Below are 24,998 nucleotides of genomic sequence, written 5' to 3'. Positions count from 1 at the left end.
TTTACTTTCCTAGTCTTTATGAAAAGACAATCAAAAAGCATGCCTTTACATTAGTAAATAAAAAGTTGCATTATTCACAAAAGCAAGCAGAGCTCTTCAGTGATAGACAAGAGTAACTCGGGTGTGCTTGTTACAATAGCTTGTATGCACACAAACTATTCTCTATCAGTCTTCATAATGAAGATACACCTCTACAGCTTTGTAAAGCACACTGAAATACCCATTTGAAAATGCCATGCTGTTCCCCACATGCCACAACTTCTGTGAACTTCACTGTTATGAACCAGACACTGCATTACATCCTCTTCGTACTTCCAAGCTCTACCCTAAAGGTGAGATCTCTTTTACTTTATGTAAATTTTATATTTCTCATAACACATTTCTCATAAAATGCATTTTGGATTGAAGCAAACACAATGAATTACAATGGCTTTACTTTATCACTGTAACAAGAATGGGCTTCCTGTGTCTGTTCGTGCACGTTGGTACCACTTTGTGTACAAACAATCTCGGACAGACTTTCACCAAAAAACACAGGCAGCTTTAAAGTATCACAAGCAGAGAGAATAAAAACCAAGTTCAAAGGCAGATGAATAGAGTTTATATATGGTTATGTCAGTACACAGCTGAAGGCCCCTCCAATCTTGTATTTGCCAAAGTTACAAAGCAGGATCCTTGCACTGAAGTCCAACAGAACACCACAGTACGACCACTCCTCGCAGAAACACCGTGGCAGCATTCACTCATTGACTTCACATACCACCGTTGATTTTTATCTTTTTATTTTAATCTGGTGAGTGATTGACATGCTTAAAAAACTTATTTTTACTAGGTAGCTTAGATCATTACCACAGCACTGAAGTTCTCAACTACTGCACCTGTGCAAAACCAATGAAATGTGAAAACAGTCTAGTGGAAGCAGTCAGCCACCAAAACAGGTAATGGTAAAAATACCAATGTGAATGGCAGTCTGGGTCAACATGCTTTTCGGGCAACTTTTCCTTTCCCTTTGTATTCCCCCCACAAAAGAACTCCATAAATACTGGCAGGTGAAGTCAAAATTTCATAGCTGCACATTATGTATTATGAGTCTGCTGAGCTCATTCCTGATGAAAAGTTTAATTAAGCTCAGAAGCAAAACCATTGGGCATTATTATTATATAAGGCAGTTCCTCTACATAATGGGTACCTTGGAGTTAAATCACTGCATTTATCAAGAATTAACCAACTCCTCTGGAAAAGATGTGCTAGCAGTTTACAGAAGATAACCGAACATTAAGTTTCCTTCCAGACACGCAAATGGTAAACAACATAGCACTTTTTTTCTTAACTGTATTACTAATTGACAAGCACTTTTTTGTTTTTAATAACATTCTTTAACAAAGCTTGCACATGAGAACATGGAAGGCTTTAAAACCACACTATATAGCTTAAGGTACTTTTGACACTCATTTCATTCTCTTTTTTTCTTTTTATCTCAAAAAAATAAAAAAAGATAAAAGAGATAAAAGCATTAGATGCTCTCAAGATTCGGGTCTTGCATTTCTTACCTTACACAGCTTCTGGTAACGTGGAGAAGAAACTGCCATCCTCTGTAAACGATGCAACAACACCACAACTTTCTGCAGAGACGTTCTCACCACAGCCATCATTTTAAGTTTGCCACACTTCTGAAGACACCTCAGAATTTGCATTATAAATGAAGAGCAACTATCATTTCCTCCCGGTCACTGGACAATGATTTGCCAGCTTTCTGAGCATGCTCTCTTCCAGGATTGCCTTTGAGAGCTACAGGCTTTATACGTTTCAAAGGCAAAGGAGGTTGATACAGCATAAGTTTCTCTCACAAAATAACCACAAGAAGCAAATGCAAAAAAAAAATAAATAAAATTCTTCACGGCTCCTTCTAACCGGTATTGCTCAGCTCTGCCTGTGCAGAGAGTAAATGAAGTTGTTGAGCAGCCGAGTATCTGCCACCATTCAGAAGTGCACTAAATAGCCAGGAAAGGTTATTAATTTAAGCACGAAAGCTGTGGAAACAAAAAAGGAATTCCTTCAGGAAGACAGTTCCCGTGTACCACCACGGTTGTTCTCCTTCGGTAGCTGCTTTCGATCGGCAGACTGAGCATTTGCTCCCTCACTCTGGCAAAGGATGCTCTCGCTCTCAGACTGAACGCAGCAGCTCTGGCAGAGCTGTAGTGAGTGAATAACAGACTGTGTTATAAATCTTCCGAGAGGAGCAGAGGGATACCTGCCCTAATTATATCAGCCATACGCTAAAGGCTAATAAATCACACGGGTGCTTCTCAAAACTAGATTATCCAATACAAAAGGAAAAACTGCAGGGGGTAAACCTCTCTACTAGGAAAACTCGCTTAGAGCTAATTTAGTCAAAGAGATCTCAAAGGATTCTCACTCAGATCAGAAAGTACGAATGGTTTTCAGGAGCCGTTTCCAAATTATGTCTTTCCCTGAACGGCTCATTAGGACAAGAAAGAAGGGTTTTGCCAAACTGAAAGCATATGGTCATGCCACCACCCCATTTCTAGCCAGCCTTGACTTCAAAGAGCTAACACCATGTTCATGTTTTCCCCATGACATAGCAGAATTATTTAAGCCATTTAAGGATGGCACCAGGACATCCCAGAGCATGGAAGTGTTTTGCTACCAGCAAGGCACTCCCTGTGCAATACAGTCAGTGTGCCCTGAGGTGTGGCGACTCTGCAGCACAACCAGAGGCACAATTGCCTTCCTCCTTCCAGAGGTGCTACGATCCAGCTGTTTACATCTGTGCTGGAGGGGCTGCTGGGGCAAACACTCAGGGAAAGCCATCACTGACACCGCGGGTGGCAGAACAGAGAGTAAGCAGAGGATGACTGCCTCAACACAGATCAGGTACTACAGTATCAGGGAAGACTGATCAAAACCATGCCATCTAGAAAGCACAGTTTCCTCAGGAAGTAAGTATTCACCACAAACTACTATGTGCATTGATATAGTTTCTACCAAACAAGATCCAAAAGGGAAAATAAATTAAGAAATCAACACCAAGTCTGACACACGCTCTCTGTAATAAAACCAAAAATTCAATTAATGAAAAAAATTCCCCCAGAGTAAGTTACATCAACATGTATCAAGAAGAATAGGAAATTATGTGTATTCTCAGCCTGGGGCTTTGACTGTCTCTCCCCTCTTTTGGGGTTAACAGATCTGTAACATCAGTCTTTCTGGACAGATAGGAAGGTAGAGGGAGCTGAGATAAGAAATGATAAAAAAAAATCATAAAAATAAAAAACAACAACTTTTTTCTACAAGATAGATAGATATTAAACTATACAAAGAATGTGATAATTCTTACTGTAGGCTTTATTAAATAGTTTCAGTTGAATATAGATCTAAATGTAATTCATCTGTTTACTCTTAAGTTAAATTACTGTAAATTCAAAGCATATCATGTTTCAAAGCATATCACATTTTTGTCTCAATTTGGAATCTAAAGACACTATTTATTACAAGTAACTGTATTTTGTACTGCGTACATTGCCACATGAACACGTACAACGCACTGCAAGCACATCAGCCAGCACAGTGTAGAGGCACCAGCTGAAGGCAGCATCAAGTCTGACAAGTTCACAGGACCCTAGGAACTTGACAGCTTCAGCGCCCATACTTTACATGCTGGTACGCCTCTTCTCAGGCACTTCCCAGCTGAGAAGATGAGTGCTGGGCACAGATTTTTCATGCAGGACAGATTTAGAAACTGTTCCCATCCAATTCTGTTAACATACCTTTTCATTCTGAAAGTTATTTATTAAAAAAAATGAATCAGTATTTCGGTCTACACTAACTTGTTTTTCATGTTTTGTTCTGTCACGTCCCAGTTCTGATCCCCCCAGCACCACCGCCACCATTATTTTGATGTAACTGAGTGTTCATTCAGCTCTGGTTTTCGAAATTTACAACTACTCCCCCATTCTGTCTTGCTTCTGCCTTACACCTCCTGCTCTCCTCCATCACTACAAGTCTGTTACTTTAGCTTTCCAGCTCTAGCCTAGCATCATTAGCTGATACGCTGCTAAAAAAAAAAAAAATAAAAAAATAAAAAAATAAAAAAGGTTATTAAGAAACCTATGAAGCAGCACAGGCCCCAAAACACTGAAGCATTCAGAAATAAGTGTGCAGGGGCTCACAACTCTTCATAGAAGTATCCACAGACCACACCTGCTCTATTGTTTCGGTTCTGCTTTTTTTCCTTTCCAGCTAACATACATGTACAAGTTTAAATCATAATGAGACAAGCACAGATGATATAAGTTAAAACCAACGTGACAATAAAACAAGTTAGTTTGAACACCTTCACAACAGTAGGCACAGGCTTTCATTCACATTGTCCCAGTGTTATTTCTATTTCTTAGCTCATTTTCAGCATCTTGCTTCAAATTAGGTTTTAACCTCTTTCAGATTAATTAAAAAGAGTGATGCTATAACTGAGCTTCCTCCCTTTCAAAAAAAAAAATCATTGCCTCCAGCCTCGCTCAAAGCTGGGATTATTTGTGCAGTATTGTTGTAATGGAAGTCAGAAGAAGGCTTCAACAGTCCCCAGATCACCGACTCCACTACTGAGTGATGAGCTGCAGCCAAATAAGTTACCCCTACAATGTAATGTAAGACAGTTCCAACCCCCACTGCTCCACACACACTCTAGTTTAGCAGATGATCTAATTTTGAAAATGCATGACTTATAACTGGAAAAAAAATCATATTTTGTCTGCTTTCAGTATGTATTTCACCTACAATTTATCATACTCTAAGCTCACAATGAACTTTAACTCAGTGCATAGGTCCTGGGGGCAGAGGCATCTTCACATAGAACAGAGAAAGTTACAAGTCCTGCACTCTTATAACCACTCAGAAGAAACGCTTCTTCTCATATTCAGCAAACTACAAAGAGAACAATGTTATTTTATACCCACTCAACAGGAGGAAGAACAGGAAATGATCTTTGTTTAACCAGATATTAACCTTAAGAACTTGGAAGGGAGAGGGCTTGATTTATTTATTTTATAAGGCATACCTTGCAGTAGCAAGAAGTTACATCTTCGTTTTATGTTAAGAGTTCATTTCAACAAATATTTAAAAACAGACATGTTGATTTTGGAGTGTTTACCAGTGACATGAGGTCAATGTTTCAGTTATATTTAATGTGACATTGAAAATTACTAGAGGGAGCGAGATCATTTCAGAAGCCATTACGCTACAACAGTCTTTGATGTGCGCTCTTCTTAACTGCCCTCGGTAGTAGAAAAAAGCTCAAAATCCTATGTAAAGCTATGGCTAGGTTGGGTATACTTCATCTGCACAGTGAACAGAAGCATACAGTCATAGACAAGGGCAGATAACATCAGCTAGGAGGATGTTGAAGAAACGGAGGCCATGCCCAAGCACCTCCATCTGCCTTGTAACCTGCCAGTGGTCACAAGCCAGGACAAGGGGCACAGATCAAGAGCTGGTTATGGACCTGCCCACACAGCAGGCAGGCTCGTCCAGCACTACTCCCCTCACATGAAACTACTCCAGCAATCTTAACCAAGCACAACAAAGGAGAGTGAACAATCTTCCATGAGCAGGGTACTTCACAGCTGTATATAGACAACAATAAATTGCAAAATAACAGCTTTATCTTGGTGTCAGAGAGACATCTCTACAGATGAGTTCCCCAACTGACCATAATCATATAAACCTTGTTGATTGACATGTCATCTTCCACAGACACAAGCCTCCACAATATACCGTTCTCTTCTTTATGAGTACAGTGAGTAGTTTTCTAGAAGATACTTTAAATTGTCTTGTTTCACTTAATTTCAGTGCAGCTATGTTCAGATTAAGAGCACTACTGGTAGCAACAGCTTCTTTTTTTTTTCCCCTACTATGAACTGTTCAAACTCCATGAATTTACACCACAGAATATACTACTCCAAACCCAGAGCATGGGATTTCATAGCTGGTCTAGCCTCCCAGTTTTGTGTATGCCAAAATATCTGTGCTAAATAAGGAAAACTAATTGAAGGAAAAAAAAAATATTAAAACATTCATCAGAAGAGAGATGACACACAAAAGTGTTCATATCAGGTAGACAGGATAACAGAAATTCATGCTTCACAGAAGCAGAAAATACTGTGATGCTCATTTTTTTTCCCAACACAGGCCCAAATACAATAATATTAAGAAAAGCTGTCAGGTCTCCACTTTTTATTCCTGTTTTCCCTCAATACATTGTACCCTTAATGAAGGCTGAACCCATCTCCTTTCTCTTCCTCCTACGCCTTCTCCCTCCCACACTTCCTGAATACAGTCACCATCCAAGGACATTTAAGAGCCCTGAGTGCCACAGATGTTCTCAAAATAAGCATTTCAAGCCTTAGAGAAAAAAAATCTGCTTCCTTCACACACTTGACTTCTAAGATACTGTTTTTAAAAACCTTCCAATAGGCCAGTTTCCCCTCTCCAGTAGGTGAAACTAGCTTTCCTTTATAGCACTTGCCATTAAGGAAAAGCACAAATAACAGCATTGTTATTTAGTTTCTCACCTGCATCTGCTTTCTGAGTTCCCTTACGCAGGCACTGTCCTGAGCAGTGTTCTCACGCTGGGATGCGTCTGCGAGAACATTGACTGTCGTCTCTGCCTCTTGAAGCCACTTGAGGAGGCTTTCCAGATCCTTGTGCGAGGCCTGCACCATCTTCAGCTCTGTCTCCAAGAAATTTTGCCTATCAACGGCTCTGAAAACAAGACAACAGGCGTCAGATGTTCCCCCAGTATTATACACATCAAAATGAAACTACTAAAAGATAACGTGAAACTTCTCTTTATGAAGAATCTATACATCTGCAGCAGCTTGTTTTATTATTATTTATACCTCCGTTCATTTTATTTGATATGATTCTGGTCCTTATGACTATGAACAGATGTTTTGAACTTGTTTTGTATCTCACAGCACTTTGAAAGCTTCATTTCTTCCACATGCATTCTATCTCCTTTTTGAGCATTATCATTGCAGGCTTATGCTACCCCAACCAGTAGAATTTATTGCCATGCCTGAGAAGTGCAAATGCTTTTCCTCATCAACAAAAATCACACGGTGTAGAAACACTGAGGGCTTGGGGGAATTTTCTTCTGTGGCGAACAGAAACACGCCCCTCAATTAGTGTCTACTGCAAGAGTTAAAGTGCTGAGGGGTGGAAAGCCAAATACCTAGCTCTCTCTGCTAAAAGGCAAGACTTCTGACACTATGACTCAGAGTAATACATTACCCTCGTAACGGTCAACCCCTACCAAACATGCTTAAATAAAAGACCGACCGAGGGGTGTCCAAACTTTTAACTTATCCGAAAGATCTCCAGTTCTACAAACAGAATTTTTTTGTTTATAATAGGATTTTTTCAGATCTAAGGAATTTGTTCAATTTGATTATTGGTAAGCAACTTCAACAGATCCCCTAAAAAAAGATCAGATTGTATGGCTGCGTAACAGAACTGTTTCGTTGAAATGAAACTCAGATTGAAAACTGCAATAGTCAGCAATTTTAGAAGCTCTGATTAACAAAGTTTCTTGAAGCGTGACAAGCTGAATTTCACCCATTTGAGGCAGTTATTCCACAGCATCCCTTCTCCCACACTGAGGACAAAAGAAACAAACTCCTACCAGCACCGTGTACAGAGATCCTTACCAGGGCTACAACCTAGCATACTTCTGCTATCTAAGCAGGAAGTTTGATTTTTATTTCCACATCAAACATCAATCATGTTATCAGATTTCAAGGGTAAAGTGAAACATTTCAAGCAAGACAAGGTCAAAACACTCATTGTTTGATATTTTTGCATTAGGTGAAAAACTTTCTCTAGAAAAGCCCACCAAACACAGGTGTATTCTGCCTCCTCCTAGTTTCTCTAGGCTTTCTTTCCTCCTTGCCACACTGTGTGGAAACAGTCCTGCTCAACAGTATTACAGAATCGCTATGTTTAGAATCCTGAAATCCAACACTAGTTAAAATATTCTTTTTAAAGAAGCTGCAGATGTTTGGTACTATTCAGGATGAAGTTTCAAAGCAGGTACTCCAGCACATCAGAAAGAACAGATGCAAGGAAAACTTATTTTCCTTCAAGGGCAGTAAGAACATCTGATGCAAACTCCGTTCTACCAGGCTTATGATCCTAAATATTAGCATAACCAACTGAATTTTCTAGACTACCTGCAGTAAGATAAGTCACATCCTCAGCACTAGGAGCTTAGGTCTTACGTCACTTGTTAACAATTGCTTTATTCAAAATGAGATTTTGTGAATCATTCCTGACTTCATGCCTCCCCAAGTCTGGCTACTAGCAAATGAGTACTGGGGCAAAAAGTCTTCATTCTCGCTTCTGAACTGAAGCTTTGCCATGCTCTGCCAACTCTTGAGGAAAAATACTAAACAGCATGCCAGGGATGACCAAACATCTGATAAATATATTGCCTAGAAAAAATAATAAGCATCAGCTCAAAAATTAGAACACACCAAAGAACTGTGAGAAAAACGTAAAGTAAAAGCACTTATGAGCTCTGACTTCAAAACCCTCTCCCTCTGCAGGGATTTTCTTCCCTGGCAGGGGGTTAAGGCCAAAGGTGTCAGAACAGGAGTTACAACAGGAAGCATGGACTGATAATAAAGGTGACCTTCAAAGAAAGAGAAAAGCCCCGAAGGATGAAACACTGTAAGTGACCCAGATCTCTAAGTCTAAGTACTGATGTTCTAGATGGGAATTGAGACAACCTGAACTTTGTAGCTAATAACATTCATTGAAGAATGTCATCTTCAGTCCAAAGTTTTAATTCCTCAAACTTTCTGCTTGGTTGAAATTAAAGGGAAAAAAAATCCTATTATTACAGTCCCAGTGCTGTCATGATATGTGAATTAAAGCTGAAAATCATTCCTTACACTAAATATGCATTCCAGCAGCATAAATCAATGGATTTACAATTAATGTTCTAAGATTACATGGGAGCTTTTAAAGAGGACTTACATATCAGAAGTGAGCAACAGTTTTACGAGCAGACCCAAAATACTTTCATTTCATTCCAACAAAGACCTCAAACATAATATAGAAGTTGGTGGAGAATTCTATAATGCTATTAACTATTCCCCTAGCCAAAAAGATGATGCAGGTTCTCCAAGAATTCTAATATGATTAGAACAGTCTCAAAAAGACAGTCGTTCCAGGACGCAAGAATTAAACGTGAGGAAAGCCTACAGAACTCTGTACAACTGCAACTGACTTTATTTAATTCATTGATAGTGAAGAAGGTCTACGTAAATTCTATTAGCAAAGACATGGCCAAGAAAAAAAAAATATAATAATTGTACCTGTAGCATTTAAGCTTTCATAGCACCATTTCAGGTTTCTGTTCCACCCAATTATTTTTTCAGATTTAAACTAAAAGTCTTCAATGCATGCAAGTGTATGATCAAAAGAAAGTCAGGGAAGAACACCTGAGACAGTCTAGACATCAACTACAAGCTGCTACCGAGGCAGCAGAAGTGCATAGAACTACTACGCTTTCACCCTGCAATATCAAGAACAGAAAATAAATAGCCACTGGACAGACTATTCGATTTACAAAACATTGAGCTGGGGAGCTCCAACCTCTTAATGCTGACCTTCTTCCTTCGACTTTGCATTCCATGGCTAGCCCTCCTGAGAGCATTCTCAAGGTGCTGCTCAGGACCGATTATCCCAGGTGACGCTACTAAAGACCCCTTCTGCAGCCTCCAGGTACAGGTATTGCCACAGCTGGCATTTTAAAGCAGTATGCTGTAAATACAGATCTATGCTTACGCTCCAGGTACAGTCCCTGTCTGTCCCAACACCTTTCACATGCAGCCATCCTCAGCGCTCAAGGCTCACCAGTATTTTTGTTTATTGCCTTTAAAGGCAAAGATAAAAACCTTCATTCCCCTGAAAAGGTGCTTTCACTGCACATTCTCCCCTTCTACTCTGCTCCACAGGGTTACAGTGAGCAGCTCCATGCTCTGGCTACCCACTGGCTTCCCAATTTCTCCTGGATGTTCTGCCCCTACTTAAGAAACAAAGCAGAAAAGCAGATACCCATCTCCTAAGGCTGCAGACTGCAAAAGAGTAGCCCCAGTGGTAAGAGTCGAGCTTCAGTTACACACAACAGAATGCAATTGCTTATTATTCCAGACTTCAAGCAGATTCAAAAATAATTAGAGGCTTCCAGTTAGGAGCTCTTCTTTCTTATCACCTGCTCTGACACAGGCGGATAGTTTTATGCTAGTTCTAGCCAAAACTCTGCAAAGTTTGAATTTGAATGAGTCTGCTATAGAGTTGTAGTCTACTGGTTCTGCTAATCCAGCCAGGAGCTGTTTCTCATCACTCTCTAATTGCATCCCTATCCCCAGATGCCTTCATGGTAGATTCAGATGAAGATAATGGCATTTTTTGTTTGAAAAATTATTCATCTACTGAGGCATAGAGGGAGAATCTGATGGTAAACATGCTGCAGACCCCAATCTTAATGCAAACGAATGGTCAGAAAGGGTCATTTCAGGAGATGACCTCATCACCATGACATAGTTCAGCAAGTAAAAAGCCAAGGAAGTTTTGACATATGCCAAAGCCTTTCCCACCATGCACTAGATTTTTTTTGTTTGCTTGCCTTTTTTTTTTTTTTTTAAAAAAAAAAAAAAAGAAAACCAAAAGAAAACCAAAGCACAGCCCTGTTCACAAAAAGTTTGTTAGATGAAAAAAAAAAAAAAAAACTGTGAAAAGATGTCCACATCAGATTGAATAATTATGAAATGTTTTAGTCACTTGAAAATCTTATCTTAGACATCAAAACATGTAGAGATTAATAAATTCTTATTCTCTCTCAAATGATCACACAGAATGAGCCATATAAATTTTTGTCTGTACTGAATTTTATCTCTCTATGGAAATAACCAGGAAACTCATATAAAACTTGTGACATCAGAAGCAGAAAACTACAAAAATACCATTGTCCTCCAAGGGAGGATAACAAAGCATTCTACTCTGCTTCCTTAATTACCTGTGAATCCTACTGCTTGCCACTATAAAGTTCTCCTCCCCTCACTCCCCAGGATATATTATCAACTACAGAGGCTTTATTACCTAGGACTTGTTCACCTAATTGACATGTCATTACAAAGGCAGTTTCCCCTTCTGCATTCACATATATACAAGCATATGTATAGACTCTGGTTGCCATTTACCCTACTCCCATATACATAGTATCAATTCTCTCCTGTTCCTCTAACCACAAGGCATGTTGTCCTTTAAAGCTGCTGGCATTGAATCAGATAGTAGCCTAATATTAATTGTCTAAAAATGTTTATAAAAAAGATTTTTTGCAATAAGTAGATTACCTTGCACACACACACACACAAAATAAAAAATATGCATAGGAAAATAAATAGGACCACGTTTTCAGAAAAAGACCTGGAATACTTCTTTGCAAATATGTATTAATAGAGAATGAATAAGAAGAAGCAAGTTTCAAGTAAGTCTCAGTTCCTATAGTTAAATGTTTTCTAGATGGGAGTGTCAGGCGCATCGTTCTCAGAAAACCAAAGCACAGCCCTGTTCACAAAAAGTTTGTTAGATGAAACATGGCCTACAATGACCATTGGGTAGAAGCATTAGAAGGCAGAGCTGAATACTTACTGCCTTATGAAAAGAAAGCACAGGAACAAACTACAAATACATAGCGCATAACAGCATCAAGGAACAGGAAGAATTGCTCAAAGACCTTCAGAGAAAAGTAGCCACAGGCAAACCTGAGGCCAAACATAAGAAAATGTAACCCCCCCCCACCCCCTTTTATTTAACAGGGAATTAGAAGTCATACAGAAGCCTTCCATGGCAAACCATGGGAATTTTCATCTTCAAAATTCAGCTTCACTACAATTGATTAAATAACCATAGTAGTGAGAAGTGCTGCTGTAAAGTTAAGTGAACAGAGAAGAGACTGCAATACATGTAAGTGATACACATACAAATTTAAGACAAACAGCAACAAATATAGCGACACCTTGCAATTACCTTTGGTTCAGATTAACCCAGCAATTGTTCATTTGGTCAGTGGTTTCCTTCACCCTCCTCGTGTCATCATCACGATACTCCCGAAGAAGTTTGTTTGAAAGATCATTGAATGCAGCTACTGTGATATCACCTCTATGCAAGTCCTGTATTAACAGCTAAAAGGCAATTGCAGAATAAGACATCAAGCAAAACTGAAATCAGATTATTTTTCATATTATGCATTTTATCATTACAAAATCCTGGTTTTTTTTTTGCCTTTTTTAAACAACAAATGTACATTTTTTCTAGAATAAAGTTCCTTTTAAAAAGAAAATCTATTAGACAATAAATGTCAATGATGAGTGTCACTGATAATGAACCAAAACACAAATAAATGAGAAAAAATGGTATTTGTTAGAACCATAAAAGGCTAGAAAACCCCTCCCTACATTGTCCCTTCATGAATGCATCTATGTATACACACATTTTAGAAATCTAGTAAAGTCTGTTCCAAGTAGTGTACTGATAAGAGCCCTCTCCTCAATGATTTGTCTCTTTAGTCCTCATCCTAAGCCACCTACAGCCTGTCTTTTTTCAGACAGCCATCAGGACAAAGGACATCAGAGTTATTGATTTATCACAGCAGGTTTGCTGTGATATGAAAAGCAGCAAAGATTACATGGGATTCAGGTGGGGAAAAATAAAAAAAAGAGTTGAATATGCTTGGCACCCATCAGAAGTGAAATTCAGAATAATTTTAAATTAATTGGTCCATTATTGGATTTACTAAACTATTGTTAATGGGTTTCTATGGAATAATACATGCTACATTTTGTGGCTGTATAATTAAACTTCCACCAATGTGAATGTGAAAAATCATTTATTTGATGCTATACTGTACTCATTTCAACTACACTTATAAAAAGACATCCATGCATACATGCCACCTGTTCCCCTCCAGAAAGCAATTCTCAGGAAGTCTGATTAAAAAAAGAAACAGAAACAATTTAGAACATATCATGCTCAAAAAGACAGAACTGCCACATCAGTCTTACAACTAAATCTGACATTCAGTCATCAAATGAATCCAACAGCATAGGATTCAGTCTATTCACATAGAATGAGGAGTCTGATGGGGGCAGAGAGGGGAAGAAGAAAACACCTGTAGGATGGCCTTACCTTGTTATCTGCAATCTGTTTGGCAAGCACCTCTTTAGGGGCCTGCATGAGCATACGCAGACGGATCTCACACTGCTCCATGAGATGCTCCATTTCTTTCCTCTGCTCATCCCACTGGATGCTGTCTGTCAGCATGTACTTCAGCTGCTGCTGCCGCACCTCCACGCCATGCTGGGTATTGTCCCACTGGTTCTTTACCTTCTCCACTGCAGGCAACAACACAGAAAATCAAAAACTTGGGGCAACCAACTGCATAGCCGTAACTACTCTCAGGACAAAAGGATTCTAGTTCTCAGGACAAAAGGCAGTAAAGTAACTCATTCTCAAGTACAGTCCTTTCAACATGCTGTATTTTAGTTCCTCACGTAATACGCACGTTCACACAAGCAAACAGAAAATGCAGGTGTTTGTCTCCCTCTTGTTTAAGCAGGTCAGTATAAAAGCAACAACTACTATTTCTGGAAGACTTCAAAGGCTTCATTTTTACAAACACAGCATGGGAAGCAGTTCTGCTGAGCTGCAGAGATGCCACCAGCAGGGCCCCAAGGGAGCACCAGGGCAGAGGGAGGGCTGTGCCAGTAAGTCACCCTCGTGCACTCACAACTTCAACCAGTACAAACAAACAAATCTTGTTTAGATCTGGGCAGCTTATACAAAGTGAACTAAGCTTTACTGACCAGCATGCTTGTTGGATGTAGTCTACTGGCCCCTGCACTACAGAACAGTGGCTAATGTAGGAACTCTCCAGTAACAACCCACTTAAGCACTTTCATTCCACCACAGGTTTTTACAGGCTTATGTAGATTACACAACAGAGAAGTTATTGATCATACCCCATTTCCTTCAAGTATCACGTTCCTGTCTCAATGAACAGAGTTACATTAGACAATCAATAAATAAGCTTTAACCTTCAATAAACAAAGTGTGAAAAAGAAAACGTGATGAAAGCCTAGAACAAAAAGAAATAGTGTCAGGGAAAGCAGGAAGTCCAACTGACAGAAAGAAATGAATAGCATCCTATTTTTTTTTCTTAATACCTACAGACCAATAAAAAAAATTGTATCACTTGAGAGTCTACAGAGGTGGACGTAGGTCTTCCCTATTACCTGACATGACAGTTAGTAGCAATGTGTTGTACCAACTGAACTAGAATAAAAAAAAACAAATGTAAAAAAAGCAAACAAAGCCAGCTTGGGGTTTTTTCGTTGGGAACATTTGTATTCTCAGCAGCCACAGGTAGGCAATACACAATGTATCAAATGTAATTATCCTACCAGTAAGTACGTCATTTTACTTTATTAGAAAACATACATAGTTGATACTCAGGTCACTTTATTCCTCCATGAAGCTGCTTTAACTCTCCATGAAGTAAAAATGCCAAGGGCTGTGTAAACCACTTAAGAGAACTTTGACCTTTATATTTTTTTAGATTTTTTTTTTTTTTTTTTACTTTAAACTTTTTACAAACATCCAAGGACATTAGAGTTGCCTGAGAAGATGTCTTTAAGAAATACATTCAACAATATTCCGTTTATCCTCACAGAGCTCTTAGACTGTGGTCGTGAAGCCCCTTTGTCAAAGTGACTATAATTTTCAAGCATGATGTGGGTCATGGTGAACTGAATGAGAACTCAGAAGAAAGCCTCAGTACCCCCCTACAGCAAATAAATACATACACACATGCATACACATATATTTTTTTTTAATTAAATTTGTTACTGCGTTGGATAAAGAGTATGTTCAAAGGAAACATTCAGCTGCTGGGAAAGATCTCGATTTCACCAAAACAGCAAAAGCAAAAACAGCAGGAGTGAAAAAAGGGTATAACAATGCATGCTGGCTGATGAACTGTATAGAAAAGTCTCCTAAGCATTTAGGCTGTCCCCCACAAAGCTGGAAGGAAAAATATCCCTGAAAAACAACTGTCTACAATAGCAACTGGGTTGAAGTGGGTACATATTTGATAGTTCTACCACGTTATTAGTAGAGAATAAATATTTCTTGATTTGTGTTACAAATTTTTGCTTATGTATGGACAGGTTAACCTCACCCTCTCTGCCTGGATTTAAACTCTTATCCACTCAGAGTTCCTAACAGAATTATCTGCTGTTGACATATTTCCGTTCTCTTCATTCTCCACCAAAACAGGACAGAAACTGAAATTCTTCATAGCCTCAAGGATCTGCCTATGGTTTCAAAGTGTGAAATAATTCCTGATTAGATGTTACTTTTAATTCCCTATGACTACGCAGTTACTGGGAAGGAAGTTCCAGGGCAGGAAACTTTTCTATGTCTGTGCTCCCAGATATTAGAGTAGTTAGGCTTCATCTAATGACACATAGCAGATTCACGGGAGTTTATGGAATTTGTATATTCCCCTCAGAATTTAAATAAGGTGCATAAAACAATCCCGATCTTCACTTTTCTTCAGAGTGAAGCAAACTGCTACTAAGCTCTTGTAACAAAATCACTCTTTGCAAGCATAAAGAAACCTTCAGTTCTTTCGTGCTTCATAACAGGTAACAAAATCTTCACATACATCTGGAGTAGCTATTGGAAGCTTCGTTCATGGCAGTATACACAGCTTCTCTGCTTCCAACTTGGATGTCCATGACTATCAGGAAGCACAACGTAAGTTTTTAAAATACAGTCACTTTATTCCTCATTCACCTTTCATGAAGAACCAAGAATGTTTTGCAACTGACCAGATCTCTCCTTGTTGATTGACTCCACTGGATTACAACAGCTGCTATTCTCCCCTGAGTTTCCACCTGAAACTATGTTGGCTTTGTGAGCCCAATATTATCTTCAGCAAGCTCTATGGACACCAAAGAAATTCATGTAAATGTAGCAAAGAAAAATTACTTTGCAGAAAAAAAAGAAGATGGGGAAATACATATTTCCATTGTTCCATAGATTCTCGTTTCTTCTGTGATATTTCCTGCTGCATGAATTCTCTAATCTTAGCAACTGACAACGCCTTAGGAGTTCCAAGAATATGCTGTCCCTTGGTTTCTAATTGTGTCAGTTATGTTTTCCTTCTGTTAAGTACCAGTAAAAGAAATTTTCACAGTATGTTTTTTTTTTTTTAAAGTACGTATCAGTGACTTAAAAGCTCTACTGACGCTCAGCCCAACGTTAGTCTCTTAAGACAACATATGCATGCTTTGTACTAACTGTCTAGTGTATCATAGCGCAGTAAAAATAAATACATTATTATCTCCTTTATATGAGGAAATAAAAAATCCTTATCCCTGGATCTGTCTGTCAAGTAACCCAAGTTTTTCATAAGATATTTTTAAATCCCAGCAAACATATTGTGGTGGTTTTACTCAGGTGGGCAGCTGAGCTCCACCACAACCGCTCTCTCACTCCCCCTCTCCTCAAAGAGGAAGGGGGAGAAAATACAACACAGAGAACTCGAGGTTTGAGATGAGAAAGGTTTAATTAAAGAGAAAGGGAATGGGAAGGAAAAAAAAGAAACAATCAGTCCGCGTGGAAGCACAGAGAGAGGGAAAAAATTTATTCTCTACTTCCCATCAATGAGCAGTGTTCTGCCACGTCCTGGGAAGCAGGGCCTCAAACGCGTAGTGGTTGTTCAGGAGGAACAGCCCCCTCCCTCATGAGAGCCCCCCCTTTTATTGCTGAGTGTGACATCAGGTGTTATGGAATATCCCTTTGGTTGGTATAGGTCAGCTGCCCCGGCAGTGTCCCCTCCCCATCACTTGCCCACCCCCAGCCTGCTGGCTCTTGGGGGCTTGGAAGGAGTCCTAATGCTGTGCCAGCACTACGCAGCAATAGACACAACACTGGAGTGATATCAGTGCTGTTCCAGCTACGAGTGCAGAGCACAGCACCGTGTGGGCTGCTGCAGGGAAAAGGTGACTCCAGCTCAGACAGACCCAACACACATATTTACACTTATACCTCAAAAAAAAATTGCTAGTCAAGAAAAAAGTAGCCATCCTTCCTCCAAGAATTTTCAGTAGACTGTTATATTGAAGCTATTTAATATCTAAGTTTTCAGGTGTTTTACAGAAGACAACTTCAACTAGGATCAAAATTAAAAGCTTAGTAGAAAGATATGAAGATTATTTTACTGTCACAGAAACACTGTATTTGCAAACACAGAATGGAGGAACTTACGTTTTTCTGTGATCACTGTTCTGATGTCTGAACTGGAAGTTTTATTTTTCAAATTTTGAGCCAATGTAAAAACAGAATCAAGCTGAGGGTGCCGCTGGTCCAAATCTGCTTTTGTTATCTGTTGAGAATTAGGATACAATTTATTTATTTTTTTAGGTACAAAAAGCAGAGCGTAGTTAACAATGTCTGTATTATTTATACATAAAACAAAACACTTACATCTCCAGAGACAGATGGCTATACCATCACTACTACAACCCTTGAACTGTTAGAGTATTATAGCACTGCTTTAAAGGGCAAAAGTATTCTGACGTAAAACTGAAAATTCTGATGTAAAGTCTAACCTGTACAAACCACACAGATAACCAAAGTCTCAAATACTGTGTGAAGTTTTGGGCAACCCAACATAAGAAAGACAAAGTTATCAGTGTCCAAAGAAGAGATATGAAGATGATGAAGGGTCTAAAGAGCAAGATGTGTGAGGAGCAGCTGAGATCCCTTGGTTTGTTCAGCCCAGAGCAGAGTAGGCTGAGGGGAGGCCTCCTGGCAGCTTGCAGCTCCCTCATGAGGGGAGCGGAGGGGCAGGCGCTGAGCTCTGCTCTCTGGGGACAGTGACAGGACCTGAGGGAATGGCATGGAGCTGGGAGGTTCAGGGAGATATCATTAAAAGGATCACGTCTCAGTGAAGAACAGGCACTGGAACAGGCTCCCCAGGGAACTGGTCGTAGCACTGTACATGCCAGAGTTCAAGAAGCGTTTGGACAATGCTCTCAGACATAGGGTCTGGTTTTTGAGTGGTTCTGTGTGGATCCAGGAGTTGGACTCGGTGATTGTTGTAGGTCCCTTCCAACTCAGGATATTCTATGATTCTACCCGCTTTTCACTCCCCCACTTATTATCATCTTACCAAGCTCTGATCTTTTATATATGCACACCATACAGATACACACATTTACAGGGAGAGGGTAAAGGCAGTGGAGGGACTTGTCCTTATGGGGAACTTCAGCTTGCCAGACATCAACTGGGATTACCAAACGGCCAACACGAGCAGATCCAGGAGGTTCCTAAAGCACCTCAATAATAACTTCTTGGTGCAGGTGCTAAGGAAGCCAACTAGGAAAGGTGCCCTCCTAGATCTGTTGCTGGAGAACAGAGAGGGTCTTGTGGGGGACATGGCAATTGGCGGCTGTCTTGGTCCTAGCGACCATGAAGCGGTTGAGTTTAAAATTTTTGGTGACAGAAGGAAAACTGCCACCAAAACTTCAGCCCTGGGTATGGGGAGAGCAGACTTCAGGCTGCTCAGGGAACAAGTTAGCAAGGACCCCTGGGAAACTGCTTTTGAAGGCACTGGTGTCCAGCAGTGCTGGTCAGTCTTTAAGCACTGCCTCCTAAAAGCACAGGATCAGGCAATTCCAAAATATCGCACGTCAAGCTGGCTATGAAGATGGTGAAGGGCCTAGAGGGGAAGACATATGAGGAGTGGCTGAGGTCACTTGGCCTGTTCAGCCTGGAAAAGAGGAGGCTGAGGGGAGACCTCATCACGGTCTACGGCTTCCTCATGACAGGAAGTGGAGGAGCAGGCACCAACCTATTCTCTTTAGTGACCAGTGATAGGACCCAAGGGAACGGTGGCAAGCTGGGACAGGGGAGGGTCAGGCTGGATATCAAGAAAAGGTTCCTCACTGAGAGGGTTGTTGCACACTGGAACAGGCTCCTCAGGGGCACAGTCATGGCACCAAGCCTGTCAGAATTTAAGAAGTTTTTGCACTGTGCTCTTCGTCATATGGTCTGAATTTTTGGGTAGACCTGTGTGGAGCCAGGAGTTACACTTGATGATCCTTATGTGTCCCTTCCAACTTCAGATACTCTATGATTCTATGATCATGTTATTCTATGAAATTACAAATTACACTGCATGCCCATAGGAAGTTGTAGTTATCCAAACATTCCTAAAAAGATGTCATTTGTAGGAGTTCTTCAAAAAAAATAGTAGTGCTGTCTACCTCACATCTTGCTCACAAAGGCAGGCGAGGAATAAACAGGAAATGGTAGAGAGGAGAGTGTAATATCAACAGGTTTTAAAGTGTAATTTGCAGGTTAAGCATTTACTGCAGTGTTGGTTTTTTGTTTGTTTGTTTAAAAAAAAAAAAAAAAAAGAAACAAAAGAACCCCCATTACTAGCCTGTACATTCAGAAAAGAAATCACAACTGTCTAGTCTTCACTAAAACACATACTTTCATTCGTGCAATAGTCCGGTTGATCTCTTCAGCGTTTCCCACAGTGACTATGTTTGACTTGAGCATCTGGTCAATCAATACCAACCAGTCAGCCAGCTCTGTTGTAGTTTTATCCAGATCAGCAGGTGCAGAAAGTTCCAAAGCCTGCTGAGTCTGAACAGGAATTTCCATTGAAGATGATAATAGCACCACCTTTTGGACATCTGAAACAGAGTTTGGGGTTTTTGTTAATGAAAAAAGATCACGGCCACAAGCACAATTTCAGGATTTTTTTTTTTTTTGGTAGTTTCTATGAATATGCAACAGCATCTACAAAAAAAATACATAGCAAAATTTGTATTTGAGGCTTTCTAACCACAAGAAACTAAGTTACCACAATGTTACTTGTTTTTTGTGAAGTTACAATTTCATTGCATACCAAGAGTCACTCAAATGAGTCACTCACAACACAAATGAGGAGAAAACTTGCAGAAGCAAAACAGCATTAATTCTAACAGAGTGAAGCTAAATCCTCTTTGGCGTGAATAGGAACTGATGCCTATTAAGCATACAAAGTTATTTGTCTAAAATTGTCTTCCTTCCTTTTTTATTATGTGGCAGAAAGGTTTTCACATTCTTGACTTAGAGTTCACTTAAGCACAAATATGTCAAGTTACTACAATAAATGCTCCATGGACTCAGCAATACACAGCTGTTCTAAAAAGGGGACAGATGCCCACTAGCTGAGCCCCACCCTTTCTATCTGTTCAACTTGACACTACGAAGAAGCAAGGAGAAATAAGCTCCAGCAAAACACCAAGTCAAACTAAGGTGGAGCATAAATATTATACACTTGCCTCAATCAAAGAAAGACAGAAGCTTTATTTAAGAAATAGCCTGCATGAAAGGGAAACAAGCTGAATCAGAGTCTTGAAAGGCTTAAAAAAAAGGTGTTTGTCCTCCTTGAACTTTTTTTGGTGCTGCTGAATTTTATATACACACACACACACAGATAATTTACTGAAGTTCAAGAATTTTTTTTTTCAGGCAAGGACTGTATTTTTACCTGATTTTCTAAAATGAAGACCTGGGCATCTTGTTTACACCATATCTGCTGATCTGCCTCCAATAACTTTTGAAAAGATTGCCAGTATCAGTGTCCAATACAAGAACACATTTTCTGACAGCTTCCCTTATGGGGTTTAGGAAAATAACTAGCTAGTAGATGAGAACAGACCTACCTGTGCCCATTCTGAGACAAAAGGTGCAGAATTACATTTATAGAACTGCAGAGAGTCTGCACACAGGAGATACTACAGAAGTACATAGACGTAGGGAAAGTTTTTATAGGGTCTCAGTTACTAAAAGGCATGACCACAGTGTACAAATCCACTGGAAAACGATCTGTCACAAACAGAGATGATTTGGCTTTTTTTCTTTATGTAGTACCCTGGCTCCTCATCTAAGTTTTACTAACCCATTTTTTCAATACATTTAGGGGAATGACAAAGAACACCCCCAAAACCTGAGTGACTTTTTTACTGCCCAAATCTTCCCTCTCTCTCCTAGTAACATGAAGGTAGGCCCAAGCAATGGATAACATTGCTTATTTCCACCTAAGTTCACAGGGAAGGTTTTCCTTTTTAGATTGTTGTTAAAAAGGAAACAAAAAAAAATCACCCGAGGATTAAACTCAATACAACAGAAGGACTGGTCACTCACCAGAAGGCTTTGTCTGTGAAACAAGATGAGTCTGCCCAACAAATGCCTTCAGTTCTCTCAGTCTGTCAGGCACTTCTCTGAACACCTACAGCCCAGCAGAGAGGAACAAAAACAGTAAGAAAAATCTATATTAATAACAAAAAATTATGTACTAGAACACACAAGATGTTCTATATCACATTTGCTACAACAGCATGTTTCATATTTCAGTGAAGTTTTTCAGAGTATAATTTTAAAGAAATAAAAATGCCAAGAGGTACTCAGGGTGTTTGTTATTCCAAAGTCTTCCAGTGCCTTACCTAAACCTTGGAGAAATAAATCAAGTTTTTTTAGATAGACTGTTTGCGTGGATTTTACTGCCTAGCTAACAAAGCTATGACTCATTATTTGAGTACACTTCAAACGAATTATGATGTTTTGCTGTCATCACCAACAGGAAAGTAGAGAAATAGGTAATTAATAAAAAAAAAAAAAAAAAAAGTAACCCTATTGTACTGAAAATAAATCGGCCTGTAGTTTCTAGAAGTGAATGACTTAAAACCAATATACAAAGGAAAAAAATAAAATCCCTATTTTCCATGTCTGGCTGGGTTAAAAAACAAAATTAAAAATTTCAAAAGCCCCTTTCCCCAGCAAATTCTTACCTTCCTTGTCCATACTATAAATCCCAAACAATTCTATTCCTTTTTTCACCTGTCTCTCTAAGCTCCACTTGAAAAAAAAAAAATCCAATTTTCTCTAACCAATGAGTTCTTTTCTTCTCATTGGTCAGTATGTGAGATCAAATTGGTACAGTTCACTACAGTTTTTAATTTACACTATCTATATTCAAGAAGAACCCCAGACACACTCGACTGAGGATTTTCTCTACGAGTTTCACCTCAGCTTCATTTGTTTTCTTAGCAGCTGCAAACATTCAGCTTTCCTATAAAGCAAAGACTTATTGTGATACTCTCAATTTCAAATTAATGCTAGTGCTTGACTCAAATAAGTGAAATTGGCTGGATGGTCACATTCACTGAGCTACAGATACTGGCTTGATGTCTAGGTAAAAACCAGCAATGAGTGTTATCCCTCAGGGGTCTGTATTGGGACTGATGCTATTTAATACACCTTTGTCAGCAGCATGGACAGTGAGACTGAGTGCACTGTCAGCAAGTTAATGGACAACACTAAGTTGAGTCATGAGTCAACATGCTGAAGGGAAGGGATGCCACCCAGAGGGACTCTGACAGGTGTGCCTGTGTGAGCCTGTTGAAGTTCAACAAGACCAAGTACAAGGTCTGCATCTGGGCTGGTGCAATCTCAATCATGAATACAGGCTGGGCAATGAGTAGATTAAGAGAAGCCCTCTGGAGAAGGAGGTACTTGGGGGTACTGATGGAGGAAAAACTGAACCTGAGCTGACAGGTGAGCCTGTAGCCCAGAATGCCAACTGTATCCTGGGCTGTAACAAAAGTGGAGTACTGGATCCAGCTCTGGGACCCCCAGCACAGGAGAGACAAGGACCGGCTCAAATAGGTCCAGAAGAGGTCCATGAAGATAATCAGACGGCTGGAACACCTCTTCTGTGATGAGATGCTGAGATAGATGGCATTACTTAGCCTGGAGAATAGCAGGCTCTGAGAAGACCCTACAGCAGCCTTTTAGTACTTAAAGGTGGCCTACAGAAAAGATGAGGATAGACTCTATCAGGGAGCATCATGAAAGGACAAGGGGGTAACAGTTTAAAACAAAGTGTAGGTTTAGATTAGACAGTAAAAAGAAATTCTTTACACTCTACTAGAGTGTGAGGCACTGGAACAGGTAGCCCAGAGAAGTAATGGAAATGTGAAACCCAAATTCTGAGTACATTGCTATATTTTCAGCCTCACGTAAAAATGCTGAACAAATGAATACCTTATTCCATCTCACATTGAGGGACTGCAGGCTATCAGACAGTTTGTTTTTCTCCTGAAGACTGACATTTTTATCCAGAATAACTTCGGGTTCAGTTCTGTTCAACCATTCCAGTTTGTCTCCTTGTAATTCCATCTCTTCATTTAAGACCTAAAAAGTACAGAAGAGTTTTGGACTGAAGTCAAACACACACACTTAAACAGTAACAGGTAAAAAAGAGTTTTCCTTTTACTCCAATATTTAGAATTTTCCCTTGAAATACATAACAAAAGGGGTAGGGGCTGGTGTGTTTTTTTGTGGGGGGGATTCTGTTATGTTTGGAAAATTTATTGAAATACCATCATCATTTGCTAACTGGAAAACATCCATGAAGCTGCAAATGTAATAGCTAAACTACATACACAACCTCATATCATGCACACCGATTCTCATCTCACAAGATGATTCTGTTTGATCACTTCTGGATGTACCATGTATCCAAAAGGCAACATGCTGTCAATCAAAATTATTGCCTACCATAGTTAAAAAGAAAAAAAAACAAAAAACAAAAAACTATGGGCCCACTCTTGTTACACAAGTACATGGTAGATCACTACCATCACAAGGTAAATTCTTCTTAACAAAACATGCTCTGAAGTTTTTTAAAAACTAACATAACCTTACAATTTGATTTTGATCAACTTCCAAAAGTCATCTTTCTCTTTAAAGATAAAAGTACAGGGCAGATCCTACAAAAAGAAGGTTATGCTTGGATGCACTTCCCATCAACTTTAACATAATTATGCTATTATTTGCCCATAGACCAAGAGCACTGTGGAGCAGGAATCACAAATTTTATCTTTAAGCACTGGAATAAACAAATTACAATAGCAAGTATACATTACAACTATCCACTCCAATATAGTGCCTTTGCTAAGTTTTCAAGGGTGTATTTTTTAAAAAAGATGGTTTTTAATTTTTTGTGTTGTTGTTTTTTTTTTCCTTCCATATACTATAACCTCTTAGCTGTTTCAGAACCTTTATTTAGAAATCTCCATGTCATTCCCAGATTGTATTTATTCCTGACTGATCAGTTAACATCTGTTATTTCTACTTCCCCAATAGTAGCTTTTAATAATAGCTCATCTCCCCTTTTTTATCTTGTAATCATCGGGTCTGTTCTTGTTGTTCTTTATTTGACTGGACAAAACAAGGTGAGCTCTCAAAGTTTCTTTACCCTCCTGAATAGCCCAGTAATCTCACCAGCACCTTTCTACTCTGAACGCACCTTCCCTTACTATGCATAACCATAATCCCATGAGACGTTCCTGCTGTAGCAGGGCTGAATATGGCACTTAGTAATTCCCTGTCAGTGTTTCTCTAGCAAATCTTCCCCCCACCTCCCCTTAATATAGTTCTACCTTTCACTTCAGGCATCTATGTTAAGGTGGACCACAAGAAAGAAGTAGATTTTCATGGAAGCTCATTAGCCATTACTCAATTGATATAAAAGACTGAATTTGTTTAGACATACAACAGCAACTAATTTACATCATTTATATGCATTTGTTGTAATTTGAAGGTTTTCCACCTGATTTGATCTAGCAGTAGACTTTTTTATATTATTTATTAATTTAAAAAAAAAAAAAAAAAAGTAAATCAAGCATGTGGGATTGACTATTCCTCCCATTCTTTCTAGGACTCCAGACGCATTCTCTTTCGCCCATCGTAGAGCCAAAGGTATTTTGCTGTCAAAGCCAGACACA

The 24,998-nt window shown here is 39.4% G+C and overlaps 1 protein-coding gene across 8 annotated transcripts in view; it reads right to left on the bottom strand.

Annotated features, from left to right (window-relative positions):
• The window catches only part of UTRN (utrophin), a 367,449-nt gene that overhangs the window by 202,201 nt on the left and 140,250 nt on the right, over nt 1-24,998 (bottom strand). For 7 of the 8 annotated variants that reach the window (XM_068677000.1, XM_068677005.1, XM_068677001.1 and 4 more), the window contains 7 exons: nt 23,254-23,403; nt 21,355-21,439; nt 19,651-19,856; nt 17,416-17,533; nt 13,270-13,475; nt 12,112-12,266; nt 6,588-6,777 (listed from right to left, as the gene is read on the bottom strand). In XM_068677000.1, coding sequence (XP_068533101.1) covers nt 6,588-6,777; nt 12,112-12,266; nt 13,270-13,475; nt 17,416-17,533; nt 19,651-19,856; nt 21,355-21,439; nt 23,254-23,403 — 1,110 coding nt within the window. Of the gene's footprint in view, nt 1-1,550; nt 1,710-6,587; nt 6,778-12,111; nt 12,267-13,269; nt 13,476-17,415; nt 17,534-19,650; nt 19,857-21,354; nt 21,440-23,253; nt 23,404-24,998 lie in introns of those variants that run through there. The other variant, XM_068677006.1, reaches the window with a different exon arrangement.

The sequence above is a fragment of the Anas acuta genome, chromosome 3 (genome assembly GCF_963932015.1).
Source record: "Anas acuta chromosome 3, bAnaAcu1.1, whole genome shotgun sequence".
NCBI lineage: Eukaryota > Metazoa > Chordata > Aves > Anseriformes > Anatidae > Anas > Anas acuta.
The sequence above is the reverse complement of the archived record's forward strand: the minus strand, read 5'-3'. Positions and strand labels throughout refer to the sequence as shown.